Below are 22,260 nucleotides of genomic sequence, written 5' to 3'. Positions count from 1 at the left end.
TTTGGGGAACAGCCCTCTTTCTTCTTCCTCTTTGTCCAATTTTAACACGTTAAGCGCCAAGCCTGTTTTGTCTTCCTTTCCGTTTAGCCTGCGATATCCGATTTCACCGATATGCTGGCGGCCGGAGACTGATGAGGTCCAAACGGAAAGTATAGTGTCAGTCAACGGTGACTGACATGGCGCTTCACGTGTTAATAACTATAATCTATCTTAAATGTGGCTGCTACAGCAATTTCATAGCCTTGGTAGCAGCAGAGGTCACTTTAATGAGAGCAAACATCTAAGCCAAGAGAAACTATTTCCATGGTGGTTTAGTAGTGAAGGACCACCTTCAGTGGCAGCAACTTTTAATAAGAAAAGCTTGTTAATAACACACACAGGGCTCAGTCACTTTCGACATGGTAAAGTCCAAATGGGAAATTTGAATTTCTCTCTGCTTTTGCTTTCCTTCTTTCCTCTCTCTCTCCCGCAAAGCTGAATATTTCTTGACAATGAATGAAACATGAGAGGATTTAGAAGTCTTATGTTTGGAAACTAAGCCAACCTGCATTCAAATACTAATTTTGACAGGTGCACCTGCATTTATTTTTGATAAATAGAGAATGCCAGGAAATTCAACCCAACCAAATAGAAGAAAGTAAATCCTTTAATTTTAGGTTCCAGCGCAGGTCAAATTTAAACAAAACCTGTTTGTTAAATATATGCCCCTCTGAGATTTGGGGGAAATGGAAGGGCTTGTATAAAGTATTTTTTTAAATATATTTCTTTATTGATTTCAGAGAGGAAGGGAGAGGGATAGAGAGATAGAAACATCAATGATGAGAGAGAATAATTGATCGGCTGCCTCCTGCACGCCCCCTATTGGGGATCGAGCCCAACGCCCCCTATTGGGGATCGAGCCCACAACCCGGGCATGTGCCCCTGGCCGGAATCGAACCTGGGACCCCTCAGTCCTCAGGCCGACGCTCTATCCACTGAGCCAAACCGGCCAGGGCGCTTGTATAAAGTATTTTTAATGACTGGCAGTACCCTACGGTTCTGCAACATATGTGTACAAGCTGCCTCCCTCTAACCCTGTTCACACACACAAATTACACCAGTTCACCTTCCTTCCTTCAGCAGCACCAGTGGGGACCCACTTTCCCTTATGTTCAGCAACTTTCCCTTTTAGCCTTTTTCAGTCTGATAGGTGAAAATGTTTTATTTTGCATTGAAGTGAACATCTTCCAAATACACATTGGCCATTTATGGATCTTTGAGAATTGACCACTTTCCTACTGGTATTTAATCTATTTGTTACTGACATTTTAAGTTTATGTTTAACTTTATTTGGAATCGATCTATACTAATAAAAGGGTAATATGCTAATTAGGGTGGACGTCTTCCTGATGTCCATCCGGACATCCATCCGGACAAAGCCACAGTGGCTGTGAGGGCCTAGAGCTGTTGTCACATGGGAGAGGTGGGTGGGTCTGGCCCCGCATGGGAGGGGCTGGTGGGTCTGGTGCTCCTGCGGGAGGGGTAGGCCAGGCCGGTGCCACTGGTCCAGCGCTGCAGCCCCTTTTGCAGAGGCAGAGAGAAGGCAGTGCCGCACCCCTGCTGCAAAGGTAGTGCAGGACAGGCTGTGGCGTGGCCTGGTCCCAGTGCTGCCCCTTCGCAGAGGCAGCCACAGAGGCAGCAGCTCCGGCCGGGTCCAGGTGCCACATCTCCGCAGAGGCTGGACGGGGTGCAACCTGCTGTGCCTCAACCTCCCATAGCCCCTCCCACAGCCAGCCTGGCCCCAGGTCGCCCCCCACCCACCATTGGGCAGTGGGCGGGGCCAGCGCTAAGAAGTGAGGGCTGAGGGCCAGCAGCTGTGGTGGCTGGCAGTGGCAACAGCAGCGGGGTGATGGGGGCAGTGCCTTCCCCTGATCAGCCTGGTCACCCCCCACAGAGGACATCCCCTGAGGACTCCTGGACTGTGAGAGGGGGCAGGCCGGGTTGAGGGCCCCCCCCCCCCCCCAGTGCACGAATTTTCGGGCACTGGGCCTCTAGTCTATAAATATAAAAGCCTAAGCAGCAGTTATGACTGATCGACCGGCCGGTAGCTGTGACGCGCAGTGACCACCAGGGCGCAGACGCTCAATGCAGGAGCTGCCCCCTGGTGGTCAGTGCGCTCCCACAGCCAACCTCCTGGGGCTGGCCAACCTCCTACTGTCCCTCCCCCCGGCCAGCCGGCCCTGATCACTGGCCAGGCCAAGAGACCACACCCATGTACGAATTCGTGCACTGGGCCTCTAATAGTTTTGGCATAAAGTAGGAATTTTAACCACTGTTTCTCTGTCCCCATCTCTGGTGTGGTTAGCGATTTACTCAAGACCATTTATTGAATATCTTTCTGCATTTTACTTGAAATGCTATCTTTATCATCTGTTATGTCTTTACACTATATATCCTCCACTTCAAAATATGTATTTTTAGTATTTAAAGTTTCTGATATTATTTTTGCCCAAATGATTTTCCTTTGTCTTTAGACACCATGTGTGTTTTTCATGGGTGTCTTGCTGTTAGCATTACAAATGAAAATTAATTTTGTAAAGTAAAAAAAAAGGATCCCAAATCAATTATATAGCAAAGATTCCTTTATTAACTTTTGGTCGAGAATATGTTTGTATATTTTCAGAAAACAACTCCAAGACCATGTGGATTCCTGCAACAGAGAGGAATTGACAGGTCTGCTCCAACCACGAAGGCAAGAGGAGAAACAGTCCAGAGATGGAAGACGCTGACGACGCCTTGCCACGCTAGCAGTCAGAAGCTGTGCGACGCAGCAGCTTGCCTAGGACCAAACCTGAGAGGGTCGGACCTGCATTGCCACCATGTGCCCACCATCCAGATATCATTGCTGACATGTACACTTAAGGAACTGTTTGACATTGAAATGGGGACTCAGAACTGTTGAACATTGAAATTGGGACTCAAACATTTTTTGTTATTATACGTTTATTTCTAGTCTGCAGAGGCAAGACTTTTTAAAGGAAAGACATGGGGAAAGAATAGATACAGAGGCAAAGAAGCATTGAACAGACTGTCAAACTACAGCGGGAAGGCAGAGGAGGTTTTGGGCGGGGGGGCTGTAAGAGATCAACTGAAGGACTTGAATGCATGCATATAAGCATAACCAATGGATAAAAGGCACTGGGCGGGGGGGGGCAGGTAAAGGCATGTACTGGCGGGAAGGGGAGGCCGGGGGGAGGTCAATGGGGGGAAAAAAAAAGAGACATATGTACTACTATTTGTAATACTTCAAACAATTAAAAAAATAAAAAAAAAATAAAGTTTCTGATATTGGCACTTACCATCTCCTTGCTAGAGAGGTGGGTCAGAGTTGTCATGGACTGTGCATGTGAGAACTCAGTGGAAATTACATAGAACTACAGCCATTTGAATTATTGGTACCAAGTACAGTTGAATTTTATTTGGGTCTGTAATTAACTTAAATTATTCATAAAGAGTACACTAAATGCATCCTTTAAAGAAAATATTGTGTATGTTTTAAATTGCCTGATACCTGGCAGAAGAACTGTAGATCTCTCAAAATTAGGTCACATACTTCTCAAAGCTCCAAGAGTGTAGTATGACCAGTTCATACATGAAGAACTGTCACTCAGTAAGTACAAGTTCCAGTTGATGTTCAATAATCTGTTTAACAGATGTTCTGAGAGAAACAAGACTTTTAAAAAATATTTTTATTGATTTCAGAGAGGGAGAGGGAGAGATAGAAACATCAATGATGAGAGAGAATAATTCATCAGCTGCCTTCTGTACGTCCCACACTGGGGATCGAGCCTGCAACCTGGGCATGTGCCCTGACCGGGAATTGAACTGTGACCTCCTGGTTCATAGGTTGATGCTCAATCACTGAACCACACCAGCCAGGTTAGAAACAAGACTTTTAATGTACCTCCTTTCCCAAAAGCTATTATAAACATCATAATTAATGATAAAAATCAGTGAGTTGGGGCTCTATTAGTCACTCTAAAACCCTGAAGCTCTAAGTCTCCAAGTGAAGTTTTTAAGATATTTTGTAAAATCTTTTAGTTGCTTTGCCTGATGTAGCAGTCCAAAATACACAAAAATACTTTCTTTAAATGCTGCAGTACAGGTTTCTGTTATTGAAGGCTTTCTTTCCCTCTAAAATCCATTAATGGCCTTTTGGACCATTGCTTCCTAAGAGGATATTGCTTCTGACCCTTTTACTGAGCTGCCTAGGGTTTCCTGTGGTGTGTGGCCTCCCTCATGGCAGGGAGCATTACACTGAGCTTGTTCCTGGTAGTCTCTGCCTGGAGGATATTAACAGAATTGTGGCACCTTCTACATTAACTGGCAAAGTATTCTAGGTGATACAGAAAAATAATTAAATTTCAGTTATTTTACTTACAAATAGATAAAAGCAACCCAGACAATAAAAATAATTTTTAATATGTTTTACTGATCATTTATTTACATGTATATACATATTATAATCACAACGAGGAAAGGCTTAGAAAATTCATTTTTACTTGGTTTTTGTTTTAAGGGAGTAAATGTGTTTATGTTCCATTTTAATAATTTTATGAAATGAAAGTATGATTTGATGATAAGGGAAAATAAGTATGCAACATCTATTCACTAAACCAACCAAAGAAATAAAATGTTCATGCTATCTCCAAAGTTAAAGACACATGGCAAATCTTAATTATACCACAAAGACTAGAGAGTTATGTAAAAAAGTAAAGGCATTTGGAGATTTCTCAAGTTTCAGATGACCAGGCAGAAAATGCAAGTCATCAGCTAAAGAATAATGACAGCAAAGATGTTTTTATGAACTAGGTACCTTAAACACGTTACATATATTAAGTCAGTATCAAATTTCCTCTGCACTGATCAATAAATGAGCTTTATCTAGCCTATAAATCAGTGGACTGTGACTGTTCTTATTTTAGTGTCAGGTAAGTAACTGGAACAAAAATGTGAGCTCCTGTACGCAGCAACTGCTAAAAACCAGTTTTCAGGACTACACTAGATGCTAATGATAGATCTGCAGAGACTCATTTTAAGCTCCATATTAGGAAACAATAAACCCTGAAGAAGCCTTAGCCTCTGAAATATCATCTGGTTAACAGTTTTACAACTTATAAACACTATAAATTAATGTGGAATAACCTAAAAACATTCTTCAAGAGGCATCCAATCTCTTATAGGCTTCTTCAATGAAAGTTAGCATGTTCTTTGTCTGAGACGAATTATGGAGAACATCAAAGTCCTTCAGAAGAGCATTCTGGTTTGGAATTTGTGCCAAAATTTCTTCCTGTGGGTACAATGTTTATTGAAATATAATTGACATATAACATTATATTAGTTTTAGTGTATAACATAATGATTCAATATTTGTATATATTGTGCAATGAATCTAGTTAACATCCATCACCACACAGTTACAATTTTTTTGTGTGATGAGAACTTTTAAGGTTTACTTTTACAACTTTCAAAAACACAATACAGTATTATTGACTAATTACTATACTGTATATTACATCCTCGTGACTTATTTTACAACTAGAAGCTTGTACCTTTTGACCACCTTCACCTATATAATTGTTTTTTAATCTTATGAAAAATATAAAATGTATGTTATTCAGAGAATGGTATAATAAATCTCATGTTCCCATCATTCAACTTCAAAAACCATCAACTCATTCCATTCTCCTCTCAAATCTATATTATTCTGTTTTTTCCTCTGCCCATTTTGCTCCTTACACCTAGATGAACTGTAAATAGGAAAACTTCAAAATACTTTTTGAGAAAATATAAAGACTTTCTACCACTATAAACATTTACACTATAATATCTACTAGGGTCCTTTGAAGAAAGACAAGTTAGCAGTGTATCGCCTACTACAAATAAGACATAATATTATTTTATGAAGAGTTATATGTCATTGTTAGAAGCATAAGTGAAAGCAACTGTTCAAATTTACTTCCCTAAATCTATTCTACAGTTATATGACCACACAAATGCGTAAAAATATATGTACAAGGGTATACTCAGCATTATCTGTAATGATAAAACTTACTTATTTCCATCAGTAACTCACAACTTATATTATGGTACATCCATACAATGGAATATTATACAGCTACTAGTAGCCCTGCGCACGAATCCGTGTGTGAGTAGCTCACTGCTGCTGTTTGCCTCAGCTGGCCACCCACCCACCACTGCTGGTAGCTCTCCACTGTAGCTCGCTGCCCCACACTCCTGTAGCTCTCCACCACTTACTGATTGGTCATGATGTTATGGCATAATAGATAATTAGCATATTCCTCTCATATTATATAGGATTAACAGGGACAAGACACATTTACATAGACTGACAAAGAAAGATGTTCAAACTATAGTGTCAAATAAGAAATAATTGTGTGTATATGTATACTACGAATTACATTTTTTAAAAAAGAAACAGGATATATAATGCTTTTAAGTATCAAATTAGTAACTGGTGATACAGTCAATATAGTCAATTGTTACTTACCTGAAGTGTGGGTGCTTTGAGACTCTTTTGAGAAAGTTCTGGAAGGGAGAGTACCCCACTGCTATCTATTTGAAACATCTAAAGTAGAAAAAGAAAGCTATAGGTTCTTTAAAAACACGAATATCTGAACTTATTACACAGAAAAGTTGTCTTGGTAAAATGTAAGCATTAAAAATTACACCAAGTCTAGCAATATATTATTAAACAATTACCTGTTTAACTTTCTCCTCTTCTTCTTCAACCTCACTTGTCAGAATTTGAATTTTGTTCTTTAGGCTCTGGATATTCCCAGTCACTGCCTCTGTGGTCTCTACTATTTTATCTACTTCTTCCTGAGTCAGAAAGAGAAAGTTAATGTTTCAAATTAAATATTTCATTAAATAAACCCCAAAGATATTTACATATCTTTTAAAAACCTTATATATTGCAACACTGCTAAAAGAAACTGGTAAATATATTTGTTTTTCTTTCAAAAACCAGACTTGCTAGAAACTAATTGACCACTGTAATTGTGCATTATAAAGAAGTTAATTTCCTGAAGCAAAAAGATACACCTCACGTACAAGAATATTTCCTCAAAAACTTACTGAAGCTGCTAGCATCAGATTCTGGAATCCCTGTGTAAATCCTGCAGAGCCCCAGGGCTGATGGCCTGTTCATCTATACCCCCATCACACATCCTGGCAATCACTGATCCTTTTATTGTCTCCACAGTTTTGTCTTGTCCAGATGTCATACAGTTGCAGTCATATAGTACACAGCCTTCTCAGATTGGCTTATTTCACTTAATAATATGCATTAAGTTTCCTCCTCGCCTTTTTGGGCTTGATAGCTACTTTCTTTTTAATGCTGATTTTAATATCCCATTGTCTACATGTGTCACCGTTTATTTATCCATTCACTTACTGAAGGACATCTTGTTTTTTTCCCAAGTTTTGGGAATCACGAATGCCGCTACAAAGGCTCCTTCTGAAAGCTCTGGAAGATCCCTTTCTTCCCTCTTCCGGCTTCGGAGGCTGCCAGCATTCCTTGTAGCTGCATCACTCCAATTTTTGCATGTTTGTACAAGGCCTTTTCCTGTATGCCTATCCCTTATAAGGACATTTCGATCACTTGAAGGATACTTGTCATTGGATTTAGGGCCCACCCAAGATAATCCAGGATGATCTCACCTTGAGATCCTAACTTAATTACACATGGGAAGATTTGCTTTCTAAATATGGTCACATTCCAGGAGTTAAGATTTAAACGTATTTTTTGGGGCCCACCATTCAACTCATATAGAAGAAAATGAATAATAGCACTAATGGAAGAGTTAATAATAATGACTAAATTTTTTCATTATGAATTTTAAAAAATTAATTTTGTTCCATTGCTTTGGTTATTTCCTTTGGGTATTCCTACCATACCCATGTTGCAACTTTTGTATTTTCCATTTTTTTCTCGATACCTTTAAAAAATAATCTTTCTTTTTGATTCTTAACATTTTCTCCTTATTTCACCTTCTATGTATGGTATTATCAGTTGTATTTGTTTGCTTTAGTACTCTTTTTAACTTAGTCTGCAAATCTGAAAGGCTTTTTCTTTTATTTCTAATTCTTTCCTGAGTTCTATAACTTCACTTTTTGGTATAGCAGTTCCTCTAATAACATTGTTTCGTTCAACCTCATCTATACTAATAAAAGGGTAATATGCAAATTGATCCGGATGTCCTCTTGCAACAACAGAACAGCAGGCTGCGTGGGGCGACCAGGCCGGTGGGGGGGGGGGGGGCGAGGGGTGACCAGGCCAGCAGGGGGGGCAACCAGGCCAGCGGGGGGGGGGGTGAGTTGGGGGCAACCAGGCAGGCAGGGGCGTAGTTGGGGGCGACCAGGACAGTATGGAGGGCAGTTGGGGGCGACCAGGCTGGAAGAGGGGGCAGTGAGGGGCGACCAGGCTGGTGGGGGGGGGCAGTGAGGGGCAACCAGGCTGGAAGGGGGGGGAGTGAGGGGTGACCAGGCTTGGCAGGGGGGCAGTTAGGGGCAACCAGGCTGGCAGAGGGGGGGGAAGTTTATGGGTGATCAGGCCGGCAGGCAGAGGTGGTTAGGGGTGATCAGGCTGGCAGGGGGGCAGTTGGGGTGATCAGGCAGGCAGGCAGGTGAGCAGTTAGGAGCTAGCAGTCCCGGATTGTGAGAGGGATCGGGCCTAAACTGGCAGTTGGAAATCCCCTGAGGGATCCCGGATTAGAGAGGGTGCAGGCTGGGCTGAGGGGAAACCCCCCCCGCCCCATGCATGAATTTCATGCACTGGGCCTTTAGTTTTGTTATAATGAGGGGAAAAAAAACACTCCCTGCTAGGGCAACCACTGTGTGGAGATTGCACATTCTTCCCATGCTTACGTGGTTTTTTTTCCAGGAGTTGGAAAGTCACCACCAGCAGTAACTCTAGGCTGCAGTAGGAGAAAGCTTTCTAAGTAATGCACATAGGAGAAAACGAATGAATACAAATTCTACAAATTCCTAGTTCAAAGACTCTCTTATGCCAACGAAGAACTCTTATGCCCAAAAATGCCAACAGTGCTTCTGCTGAGTAACTGACTTATCAAGCAAACCACAGACTGCTGTGATACAAGAAATATACATTTATTCAGACTTCATCCTCGGTTCCTGGCACAGAGTTTCTAAAACCCTTGTAACTCCTAAGTGATGGGGGGTGGGGAAGGGTGGGATTAGTTATATTTGATTTTTGTCCTGGTTCCTGGCACAGCTACCAAAAAACCTTGTTGTAATTTTCTGAGTGATTGGGGTGAGAGGAGCGTCTCTCGTTATTCATAAGTCCTTTCAACCTTACCAGTTTATGATAATGCACACACAGAGGATGAAGGCTGGTTGCCAGAACAAGCAACCATGTGATCAGGGGTTTGGAACTTCCAGCCCTACTCCCTGATCTGTGAGAAGGAGCTGGGCTGGAGACTTAGTTAACAATCAGTATGCCTATGTGATGAAACTTTTATAAAAACTCCCAACAACAGGGTTCAGAGAGCTTCCAGGTTGGTGATCACATGAAGGAACTGGGAGGATGATGTGCCTGAAGAGGCATGGAAGCTCCACATCCCTTCCCATATACCGTGCCCTTAGGCACTCTTCCTTTGGCTGTTCCTAAGTTGAGTCCTTTATAATAAACTAATGGCCTGGTTAGTATAAAATGTTTCCACCTGGCTATAAAGAAAGTCGTGTTCCTGGGCTGAAGAAACTGCAAGGAGGCTAGTTATTGCTAGGGAGAGGAAGCCGGGTGTTGTCATTACCCGGCTGGACACTTAGCATAGTAGCCTTTTATATATAGATTGGTAATAGTAAGTAACTATTGCTTTCCTAAGTTCTATGAGCCCTTCTAGCAAATTATCGAACCTGATGAGGGGGGTGATAGGAACCCCCGATTTATACTTGGTTGCTCAGAAGTACAAGAGGCTTGGGCTTGCAACTGGGATCTGGGATCTAAAGTGGGCATGGGAGGGAGCAGTCTTATGGGACTGACCCTGTGGGGTCTGTACTTACTCCAGGTAAGTGTCAGCATTGAATTAAAATGTAGGACACTCAGTGAGAATTGGAGAACTGCTGGGTATGGAACATCCACACATTTGGTGTTAGAAGTGTTGACATAATTTTTTTTTTCTATTTTAATTGAATTTATGCTTTTGGCACATGGAGGTCCAATTTTAGCTGTAACACAGAAATGCCTCCTAGTACTATAAAAATCACACTGTCATCTACTATCTCTAATCACTTTCAAGTGATTTATGTAAATATTAAATGTTAAAGTAACATTTTCTATTATTACACTTTAAAGCCATTTAAAATAACCTCAAAAAAGTCAAAAGTCATAGAAACAGAGTAGGAAAGTGATTGTCAGGGGCTGGGGAGTGGGAGAAATAGGGAAGGGATGTTTAAAAGGGTACAAAGTTTTAGTTACAAGATAATGCGGCCTAATAATCAATGTAAAACATGGTGATTATAACTGATAACACTATCCTATATAATAAAGGCTAATATGCAAATAGACCGAACGGCGGAACTGAACAACCAACTGCTATGACATGTGCTGACCACCAGGGGGCGCATGCAGAACATGGCGGGTGTCAGCAGCAGGTGGCAGAGTGAGGAACATGGCAGGCATCGGCCGCGGTCGGGATGGTGGAGCAGGTGAGCGGGGGCGTCAGACCAAGGTGGGGCGCCAGTCGCTGTCATTGGGGTGAGCCTCTGGTGGTTACTGAAAATTCTTTGCTCCCACGTGCTGTGGTCCTGCCCAGCACTTGCACCTGCTGCCGGCGCCAGCCCTGCTTGCACCCACTGCCAGCGCCAAAGCTGCCGCTTGCACCCGCTGCCGGTGCCCAGCGCTAGCCCCAATCACTCAGTGCTGTCAGCGGTTGCGAGCAGCAGCTGCTGGCCCCAATAGCCCCTCAGGGCTTCTCCACGCCCCCCTGCTCCTGAAGGGCAATTGGGGCAGCAACCGCTGCTTGCACCCACTGCTGGTGCCAGCCCTATTTGCTCCGTGCCGTCAGCGGGTGTGAGTGGGGCTGGTGTGGTCAGTGCGTGGGAGCGGCGGCGATGGGAACCGGGCTGCTGGCAGACAGGGGACAGGGGCTGCGGCGGGAGGGGCTGGGCGGGGGTGTGGAGGATGGGCCAAGTCCAACCCCTGTGTCCACTGCAGCCTCACGGCCCACAGTTCCTTTCAAGGTGCATGAATTTGTGCACTGGGCCCCTAATCCTATATAATCCTATATAATAAAAGCATAATATGCTAAGTGTCTGATTGTTCAGTCAACTGCTCAACCAGTCATTATGACACGCACTGACCACCAAGGGGCAGATATTCTGAACGGTAGGTTAGCTTGCTGCTGGGGTCCGGCCAATTGGGACTGGGCAAGAGGGCCAGACATGCCCTGGAAGCCTCCCGCGGTCCCTCCCCCGCCAGCCAACCTCCCGCTATTTCTCCCCACTGGCCAGCCCCCATCGGCCCCAGTCAGGACTGGACGAGTTGGCCCTGATCGGCCCCAATTGCTGACCAGCCTGAGGAACTCTACCCACGCGTGAATTCGTGCACCAGGCCTCTAGTATTGTATAATTGAAATTTGCTAGAAGAGTAGAATTTAAATGATATTATCTACACCTCTACCTAAAGGATATGTGAGAAATGGATGTGGTAATTAACTAGATGAGAATCTTTCACACACAGTGCATACCTATATAAAATCACCATGATGCACACTTTAAATCTTAGAATTTGTTAATTATACCTTAATCAATCTGAAAATAAAAAAAATAACCCATAATAATGTCATCTAACTGTTAGAACTAGTGCCAGTACTGAAAATAATCCTTGAAAAGTAGTAAGATTGGGAGAAAATTAAACGTAATCTCACCCTATGAAGAAAGCCAGGCAATCACTAAAAAATACCACCCTATTAATTTACAATATATGTGGATTTGTTGCTCAGAAACGAATTCTTCCAACATTATCTAAATTATATGGATAAACTAGAATAAATTATTTGTGAATTTTGAAATATTAGAAATCATTGGCATTCCTTACATAAACTACTACCACCTTGTACTTACTGAATTACTAACAAAGATCTAAGCACCACATCTACAAACAACATCAAAATGACTAAGGGATATATGGTCCAATCTGCTCTACTTTTTAGAATTATTCAATAAGCCCCTTAAGGTTACTTCTTTCTCTCTCTATATATATCTATTTGATTTGCCTGCACTCTTTAAAATATTTTTAAATTACAGTTGACATGCAATATTATTTATATTAGTTTCATGTGTATAGCATAGTGATTAAACAGTTATGTAATTTATGAAGTGATCTTCCAATAAGGGGCTTTCCTTAATTGTTCAAGTATCCACTAAGTACAAGGCTAGAGTTAATGATAACAACTAATGTTATTTCTCAGTAGCTTCTACAGCATAATGATTAAGAATAATGCTGTGACATTGGACTGGCTAGCTCTGCACTACAACTTTAAGCAGTTTGTCTAAGGTTCAGCCAGAAATGTCAGTATGTCTTTTTCACATTTGTAGCATGAGGATAATATAGCATAGACCTCTCTAAGTCCTTGTGAGGATTAAGGGATCCTATATAATAAAGAGGTAATATGCAAATTGACCGTCATTCCAACACACAAGATGGCCAGCAGGGGAGGGCAGTTGTGGGCGATCAGGCCAGCAGGGGAGGGCAATTGGGAGGGACCAGGCCTGCAAGGGAGGGCAGTTGGGCGGGGGGAACCAGGCCTACAGGGGAGGTCAGTTGGGGGTGACCAGGCTGGCAGGGGAGGGCAGTTAGGGGCAAGTGGGCTGGCAGGAGAGGGCAGTTAGGGGTGACTGGTTCAGCAGGGAGGGCAGTTAGGGGCGGCTAGGCCTGCAGGGGACGGCAGTTGGGAGCGACCAGGCCTGCAGGGGAGGACAGTTAGGGGCGACCAGGCTGGCAAGGGAGGGCAGTTAGGGGCAATTGGGCTGGCAGGGGAGCAGTTAGGCATAGATCAGGCTGGCAGGGGAGTGGTTAGGGGGTTATCAGGCTAGCAGGCAGAAGCGGTTAGTGGTAATCAGGCAGGTGAGCGGTTGGGAGCCAGCAATCCTGGATTGTGAGAGGGATCCCAGATTGGAGAGGGTGCAGGCTGAGCTGAGGGACACCCCCGCCCCCATTCACGAATTTCATGCCCCGGTCCTCTAGTATAACTATAAGTGCTTAGAATAAAGAAAGCCTTCATTACATGTTAGCTATAATAGCAATGATGATGATGATGACTGTGTTCCTGACAATGAAGTACAGGATGGAAAAACGAATGTTTTCAAATTCTACAGCATTTAGTGATGAGTTCCAATAATTTGATAATAAAAAATACTAAAATAGCCTGGCCAGTGTGACTTAGTGGTTGAGTGTCGCTCTATGAAGCAGGAGGTCACAGTTCGATTCCCAGTCAGGGCACATGCACGGGTTGTGGACTTGATCCCCAGTGAGGGTTGTGGAGGAGGCAGAGATCAATGATACTCTCTCATCATTAATGTTTCTCTCTCTCTAACTCTCCTCTCTGAAATAAATAAAAATATTTTAAAAAATCACTAAGATAGTTCAGTTATAAAGTCTGGTAAAAAAAACAAAACAAAAACAAGACAGTTACTTAATCACTAATTTATTAGAAATACTTAACTTTAGAGGCCCCAAGTTTAGGTGAAGTTTTTGGTTAGAGTAAAAAAAAGAATTTAATGAACAAACCTGGTCCAAGATCTAGTATTTATTGCCAGGAGAATATCGTAATTATTTAAAAAACCTTTTGGTCTCTTTCCCGTGTCCCTAGGTACGGACTCCTTGTTCAATCTCATACCTGCAATGACGCCAGGCCTTCTTCATTGGCTCTGTGACGGGCCCTTTCCATTTTCAGTAGACTTGACATGTTAGTTAAATCTTTCAGTTTTGGGGGAGGGACTTGCAGGGTTTCAAACATTTGTAGCAATCTTAGGAATAGAATTAAAACACAATTATTAGTTTATTTTTTGAGTACCATTAATATTACCTTTGTTTTGTTTTGAAATACTGTTATTATCTTTTTTACTTGCCGTCTTGCTCCCAAGGGCTTCATCTTTATTAAAAGTGACTCACCTTAGCAGTAAGTCTCCCCAAAAAAGCCCTGACAAATCATCATTTAACATTTAATTTTTTTAAGATTTACTTCAAATCATGGGGGCACTTAAACTTCTTCATAAAAGGAAAATTTTCTCTTTTATACATTTAACAATTACTTATATGCATTTTAAGGTAAAAATTTTCTTGTGTTTATTTAAATGTGTTTTCTAGGCTATTCCAGCACATAAGTGTATTATTTATTGTGAATTATTGAGTAAGAGATGGAGCACTGTTCTATAAATCTTAACAATGAGCCTGGATTCTAAATCTCAGTTGTTTTAGAGCAGTGGTTCTCAACCTTTCTAATGCCGCGACCCTTTAATACAGTTCCTCATGTTGTGGTGACCCCCAACCATAAAATTATTTTCGTTGCTACTTGTAACTGTAATTTTGCTACTGTTAATGAATCGTAATGTAAATATCTGTGTTTTCCAATGGTCTTAGGCTCTACAGCAGTGGTTCTCAACCCATGGGTTCTCAACCGCTAGCAGGGTCGCCTAAGACTATCGGAAAACACAGATATTTACATTATGATTTATAACGGTAGCAAAATTACCTTATTTAGTAGCTTTTTTAGGGCACTCCTTCAATATTAGGCTGTTACTCCTATAAGCCATTTACAGGTCTGCTTATAGAAGTCTTTCTTTAATCTCTTCAACTTCTCTCCACCAACTCCCACCCCCATCTACCCCACCCCAACCTTTCTATTTTGCTACTTTACACTTTAAGTAAGCAGAATTTGTGTTCAGTCTTCTGAAGAATAAAGTACTAGGTTATAAATATTTCTGGGTACACCAGTAACTAAGATGCAGAACATTCTTCTATGAAAAGACAACGTTGTGCAAATACTAGAAAAAAGTAATCAGTGAAAATCACTCATAGTGGTGTGACTTTTTAAGAACACATGAAAAGAAACCTCCATTTGTGACTTGCCACAACAGGAAGAGCAGTAATATTCTGGAAAATTACACGAAAACACAGTGATAGAATAAATAAGAGATGTGAACTGTTAACTTCAAATTGTTCAAAATGCAGTTGAAGGGAGTTAAAGTTGACAAAATATTGTTCAAATCCCAATACAGAAAAGTGAATTATAGGAGGAGGCGTTTTGTCACCTTCAGATTCTTCCTAATAAACTCTCTTAAAGAACGCAGACTTGCATATAGCAGCAATTTAGGATGGAATGTATATTCCCAAATTGTTCCTCTTTTTAAAATAACAAAAATCCCAAATGAAAAACTTTTCTATTCCACAAATGTCTGTTCTGCAACATAGAGACAGATTAAACTTTTCCTAAATGTTTTAATCGTTTCCTATTGCATAACTATATTACCTTTTCTTCAGGCAGTTGAGATGATATTGAATTTGTTCATTTTCTCTACCTTTGTTACTCAAAATTGCTCTAGAAAAGAAAAAGAAAAAGAAAAAGAAAAAGGATTGAGTAAATATTAGTTTGCCTCTTTCCTAGCCAGGCAGAACCAATCACTTTTTCTTTTGCATACATTTTAAGTGGAGGAATAATCAAAGTGCTTTTTATTATATTATGTTGATGTGATTAATTTATATGCCTGACTCTTCTGATGGATTTCAGCTCCTTGGGGGCAGAATCCTTATTTTCTTCATATCCCATCTAGCGTGGTAACTTCCATATAGTGTCATTTTGAACTCAACTTCTTCCTAAAATGTCCATATTGTACGGATCAGGCCACATAGACTTCATTTTTATTTCCCTGATGGAATTCTAAGTTTCTGAAATTAACCAAAACTTATCTGTTTAGGCTAATGCCATTAAAAATATCTTCTGAAAGAGAAAAATATCCTATCATCATAAAACAGAAAATAACATTTAAAAGAATACTACCTATAGAAAACGTAAGTAGAAATAAAGTTAAGTGAAAAAATTTCATACTCACATGATGACTGTTTCCATCATAGTTTGCAAATGCTTTCTGCTACTCTCCGAAAGAGGCTGCCAGGTTTTTCTCCTGCTGTATGCGATCTTTACCTGTTTTAAACTAGTTTGTTCTGTTTGTCCTGGTGAAAGAAGAGACTAGTCAGTCTAGAAGTTTGTATGATTTTACTTAAAAAGTGATTAAAGTATAAATTTATCTAAAATAGCTAATGGAATTAAGAGAACCAAATATTATAAAGCTATATAATCTGTTTAATTTCCTCTTTATTGCACAGCCCTCAAATGCCAGGTGTTAAATATGAACATGCTATCTATTGTTATGTTAACTAAAATAATATTAACCGACACTGCAGATACAAAACCAAGACGATTTTAAATGAAGAACCAAGCTACAATTATTAGGATTCAACATAAAAGTATGGTTCTCAGAAATGATCTTAATTAAAGAGTTCATTAAGACTTGGGTACTTTTTCTACTAAATGTTGGATGGCAACTGGAACAAGAGATTAACCAAACCACAGACAGTGTTTAGTAGATTGTTAACTGTTCTACTGAGAAGGGATAAACAAAGGAGATATACTATTGGCTCACATGAAGATTTACTTTGGAGAAAGAGAGATTAAATAATTAAAAGAACGCCAAGCATCATAAAAGCAGAAGTACTGTGCGCTCTGGAAGTATAAAACCAGACGACATAACCTGGTCTTGGGTGAGGAAAGGCAGGCTATTCTTCAAGGAAGAGGTGATATTTAATTAAACTAATTTACTCCAAATAAAATCAGGTAGTGGTTCCAAACTAATCTGTATAGTGGCGGCAGAACAGAAGCATATTTGTCTTGAGAAATCACTAGGTGCTTCTATGTGTAACACATCAGTAATAATTCAGACTGTGGGACACTTTTTCTCTAGTTCCTATCAATTTTAGAACCCTACACAATATTTTGTTAGCAATGGTAAATACAATTTCAGTTGACCAAAGTAACTGACTAACCAGTGCTACTTATTCTTGCAAAAATGAGAATGCTGCAGTTTGTTACTATCCTTTGCTTTTGCAGAACTCATAAACAAGATACTGATAATTTTTTCATGAATAAACATAGCTTGAGAAAGGCCAGTTCAACAAGATATAGAAAGGAAATACCTTCACAAGACAGATGCTTTGGATGATTTTTATTTTTTTTCACTGTGTTTTTAACCTAGAGGGGAAAACAGGTGCACATACACAGAAAGAATTAAACATCAGGTAAAAAATTTTTGCTTTGGCAACAGATTTGTCATTTATTTGGAAGAGTATTCATATACCTTTTGGCTAGGTAGAAAAAAGTATATTGCCACTTTTACAGAAAAAGGGTATGTACTTGTCTCAGGCAAAAAATACAACTAAAGCAACTCCTGGACAATGTGATAATGTATAATAGAATGTTCTAGGATCTCAAACAATGTTTTAAAGAAATCATTTTGCATTTTGCCAGTGAAATAGTGTTACATACTTAATCTGCAAAACAAATAGAGGCACTGCCGAATACAGGGTAAAACGGAGGAAAAAAAATGTGATTATTTAGTAATTTATTCTTTTAGAAGAGATGGTAAAGTCATGGTAGGAAAAAGCTAATTCCCACCGATCTAATTTTTCTCTATCTTAATAAAAATCTCCTCCACCAACTGTCCTATTCTCTTTTCTTTTAACATATGAATGCCATAGAATTTGTATCCTTTATTCCTAGTCTTCCCATTTAAATACTTTAGCAATGCCCTATGACCCACTCCTCCCCAAAGAATTCTGATTAATATCTTCAGAATTGAAGTAAACAATTTTTGTCTGAGATCTTTTACAAATCATGCTGTTGTACAAGCTCTCACATAATATGAATTACTATAATTTGCAGTAAAAGTGGCCTTTAGTCTTCATATACTCCTTTACAGAGAAAAGATGATATTTCTAATGAGTTCTGGATGATAAACTAGATTATTTTCATTACCTCTTTCTGTGATAACTCCACTTCCTTATCATCAATTTTTCTTTTTAGTTTTCTTTTTAACTGTTGAGACCTTTTCTTGGAAGCATTTACTTTGCTAGACATCTTGATCTAAATAGGACAATTCTAACAGTGTTCCAACAAAAATCTGTAAAAATGAAAAGGACAGAAAAATGCCTAAGACTTGCATAATATTTTGTTCAAAATATACCTATATCTATAAATATTCCAAAATGGCCTTTTAAATATTTTAAACATTTAAACATATTTAAAAACAAATAACATTGGTTCTTTAAGAGTTAGACTATCCAATTTAATTTCATTCCTAGAAATTTCTTCCATTTGCATGGCTTTAAAAAACCATTTTAAAATGCTTTTGCATCTATAACTTTATACTCCTCCTTACAATAACATTATCTCCATATTTAAATCCAAGAATATGGGAATATAAACTGCTGAATTGTCTTACTCTGGTCACGGATAACTTTCATATCTATTATCTCAAACAGGTATCACTCAGGTCTTCTTGCTTTAAACTTAATGGATTTATCATTCAACTTATGCCAAAAATGGAAGAAGGTAATTTTTAGAATTATACCATGAATCTAACTTGTGCAGATTCATGTGGTAAATTCACTCATAAGGATTTAAGCTATGTAACTGTCTGGGTTATGTGCATTTTAACAAGAGCACAGAAGTATACTGATTCCTCTGTCCCTCCCACAAATTAAAAAACAGGCACAAGAGTGGAGTGAGAACATCAATGACAAAATTTAGAATAACCCCCTTTCTCCATCTAATAGTTTTTAATCACCAAACTCATTTCTGCTAAAAGGAACAGAGGAATAGGATATTTATTCTTGCATTAGGTTATATGGAGTAGATAGCCAGAAATTAGGTACAGTATACATGGAGATATATAAACACATATACATCCATACATAAATTCTTATAGTCCTTTTAAGTATAGAAATTGAGAGTATTGATTTAGAAACTTTTAAAACAATTTGACAATTTTGTCTATATTGAATCTGATCATAAATAATTGGCTTTGTTTTTTTCTTTTTACTAGATTTCATATTTCTAGTAATTTATTTTTTCCTAAAAAATACTGTTTTTAGAGCATTTTGAGGTTTACAGCAAAATTGAGCAGAAAGTACAGAGTTCCAATATACTTGTATACCTCCTCCCACCACTACCCTCCCCCACTATCAACATCCCACACCAATTTATGAACCTACATTGATACATGACACCATGCAAAGTCTGTAGCAAGCATGTCAAACTTGCGGCCTGCGTGCGGCCCACAACGAATATTTTTGTGGACTAGCCAATATAATGGTATGTAAGAAACGTTTTAATAAACATTTTGTAACTTAATTTTTACAATATCCTGTTATACATAACTAGAGACTCAGTGCACAAAATTCGTGCACTTGGTGGGGGGGCCCTCAGCCCGGCCTGCGCCCTCTCGCAGTCTGGGAGCCCTCGGGGGATGTCCGACTGTGGACATCCTTAGTGCTGCCACGGAGGCGGGAGAGGCTCCCGCCACTAATGCTGTGCCCACTAGCCGTGAGCCTGGCTTCTGGCTGAGAGGCACTCCCCGCTGTGGGAGTGCACTGACCACCAGGGGCCAGCTCCTGTGTTGAGTGTCTGCCCCTGGGTGGTCAGTGCACCTCATAGCGACCAGTCCTTCCACCGTTTGGTCAATTTGCATATTAGCTTTTTATTATATAGGGTTATTAATAACGAACTACAACGTTCACTAATGACTGATTACTATAATCATGTTGCATTCATTTCCCTTACGTGCCGTTTGAGCAGGTGCACCATTTCTCCATTAATACTAGCAGCGAATATTTTAGCAGCTGATTGCCACGTCATTAGTCTTGGACTGACTTGTTTGGTGTGTGTAACAGGAAATATTTCGCTTTTGGAGAATAAGAAAAATAGGTTTATTTGTGGTTACCCTTATTAATTTGTGCAGTTATTCAGTGTCTGGTAAGTTAATGTTTAAGAAAAAATATTAATTTTTATTAAAATGTTCTATTTTTTTGTTAACAGTTACTCATTTATTTCAGCCCTTTGTATTCAGCATGTCTCTATGGAAACAAACCTATGTTTCTATGAAAATTGAAGCTTTTGTTTTTTGAGGCTCACACAAACTTAAACCTTATTTATTTGGCCCGTGTTAGTCTTTGAGATTGACATGCTTGGTCTATAGTAGACATTAAGATTCCTTCTTGGTGTTTAATATGCTATGGGTTTGACTAGCAATTCATTTTAAATTGCATTTTACAAGTGTCAGATGTGACTGATTAAAAATTAAAAAACAAAAATTGGTCCTCTACCACAGTTTGAGAAGCACCATTTTCACTGAAACCTACTTGAAGCAATAAGCCATAATGCAAAAAGTTTCTCAACCTTGGCTCTACTCTGTATTAACAGTGGGAATGGGATAATTCTCTGTTGTGGGTGCTGATCAGTGCACCGTAGGATGTTTAGCACCATCCCTGGCTTCCACCCACAAGATGTAAGTAGCACCTTCCCCAGTTGTGACAGCCAAAATTATCTCCAGACATTATCAAATGCCCCTGCAGTGAAATCGCCCCCCGGTTGGGAACTATTGCCAAGAGTCAGCCAGGAGTGAGAATACGTTGCCCAGGTTCCAAATCCTGGCTCTGCCATTTAACTAGCTGCAGAGCCTTGGCCAAATAAATTTGCTCACTTTCCCACTGGTAAAATGGGTTAATAAAAGTACGAACACCAAAGGCTTGTGTAAAAGCTAAAATTTTGTACAGAATACATCAACTGCCTTGTCCCAGACTCTCGATTCCAATAATTACAGGCTGTTGTTGTTCCTTGTGATTAAGCCCCGAACAATATCTGGGATATAGCTCCAAAAAAAAAAAGGAACAGAAATTTTAGATCCACAGGAAACCACAGCTTAGTGGTAGTGGGTACAGACAGATACAAAAAAGCAATTATTATTTACAGTTATATACAATGTGACAAATGTTATAAGACAAATGAGTGAATGACTATCTCAAGATGGTGTGCGAGAGAGAATATACAGTATTCAGATAAAAAATTAATATTTAAGTTACAGTTTGAAATACTGAGCCAGAAGGAGAATGATGTATTCGAGAAAAAAGAGCGAACACCTGATGACAGGACAGCTTGAAAGAGATTGGTGCGTTCAACGACACTTGAACGTGCATGGGAGGTCTGGACAGAAATAACTGGAAAGGTGGCTTGGGCAGACTTTATTTTGCAGTAAGAATGTATGCTTTACGGTGTAGGAAACAGGGAGGCACCCGCGGTTGCCTTGTTTCCTTGTTTCCTTTCTAGCTTGCTGAAACTCGTGGAAACCAAGATCTCAATCTTGACCTCGGGCAGAAGACGTGAGCAGGACGTGTGGCAAAACACAAACACAGTTTACCTCTTGACAATGACGCCAGCGGCCGCCGACCACAGCAGCCTCAAGGCCAGACACTAATCTCTGAGGCTGCACTGGGTCCCGCGACGGGCTGCGGGGAGATTAAGGAAGGAGGAGGAGGGTGAGGATGATTCGGGGAAAGGAGGGGCGAACCAGCGTGGCTCCACTTCCTCCTCGCGAGTCAAATAATTCAATCCGGCCAAAACCGGTTTGGCTCAGTGGATAGAGCATCAGCCTGCGGACTGAAAGGTCCCGGGTTCGATTCCGGTCAAGGGCATGTAACTTGGTTGCGGGCACATCCCCAGTAGGAGGTGTGCAAGAGGCAACTGATCGATGTTTCTCTCTCATCGATGTTTCTGACTATCAATCCCTCTTCCTTCCTCTCGGTAAAAAATCAATAAAATATATTTAAAAAAAAAATAATTCAATCCGTGGCCCGGCAGGGCAGACCTGCTCGCATTTCCCCCCCTTTGGAAAAGTCACCTCACGCTTCTCAAATGCAAACCGCGGAGTTTGCCACGAAGAGGTCGGTCACAAAACTCACTCTACCACCGCACCCACGGGCAAAGAAAGGCTTTCACTACTCACCGACCGCCCCTCTGGAACCATTCAGCGAGCCGGGCCCACCGCAATTCGCGCCCAAACAATCAAACCGGGGAAACCCGGAAGTGGGCTGGTAGAGACCGGAAACGCCTCTAGCGAGAGGTAGGCTGC

General features: G+C 40.5%; 1 protein-coding gene across 2 annotated transcripts; it reads right to left on the bottom strand.

The window, feature by feature from the left end:
- Nucleotides 1-3,717: 3,717 nt before the first annotated feature.
- On the bottom strand, nucleotides 3,718-22,232 carry CENPQ (centromere protein Q). Of its 2 annotated transcripts, XM_080664664.1 has the most exons (10): nucleotides 22,135-22,221; nucleotides 21,550-21,637; nucleotides 18,111-18,255; nucleotides 17,273-17,327; nucleotides 16,132-16,252; nucleotides 15,552-15,620; nucleotides 13,920-14,049; nucleotides 6,763-6,882; nucleotides 6,551-6,628; nucleotides 3,718-5,329 (listed from the first exon to the last, which is right to left on the bottom strand). In XM_080664664.1, exons 3-10 carry the CDS (start codon nucleotides 18,210-18,212, stop codon nucleotides 5,198-5,200), a joined length of 807 nt encoding a protein of 268 aa, XP_080520790.1. In that variant the 5' UTR covers nucleotides 18,213-18,255; nucleotides 21,550-21,637; nucleotides 22,135-22,221; the 3' UTR covers nucleotides 3,718-5,197. The 2 variants fall into 2 exon arrangements, with proteins under 2 accessions (XP_080520790.1, XP_080520791.1); XM_080664665.1 differs by lacking the exon at nucleotides 21,550-21,637 and having other exon boundaries at nucleotides 4,460-5,329; nucleotides 22,135-22,232.
- Between the last annotated feature and the right edge of the window lie 28 nt (nucleotides 22,233-22,260).

The sequence above is a fragment of the Plecotus auritus genome (assembly GCF_963455305.1).
Source record: "Plecotus auritus genome assembly, chromosome: 4".
In the NCBI taxonomy this organism is placed as follows: Eukaryota; Metazoa; Chordata; class Mammalia; order Chiroptera; family Vespertilionidae; genus Plecotus; species Plecotus auritus.
This window is presented reverse-complemented; position numbering and strand designations above follow the sequence as displayed.

Bases quoted from the DNA above. Each gene is read 5' to 3' on its own strand.
- CENPQ (XM_080664665.1), bottom strand. From the start codon at position 18,212: ATGTCTAGCAAAGTAAATGCTTCCAAGAAAAGGTCTCAACAGTTAAAA. The intron at 14,050-15,551 runs GTAATATAGTTA...TCTATTCCTAAG, and splicing joins CTCAACTGCCTGAAGAAAAG to ATTGCTACAAATGTTTGAAA. The intron at 6,883-13,919 runs GTATGAGATTGA...TTTCTGACTCAG, and splicing joins AAGGCCTGGCGTCATTGCAG to GAAGAAGTAGATAAAATAGT.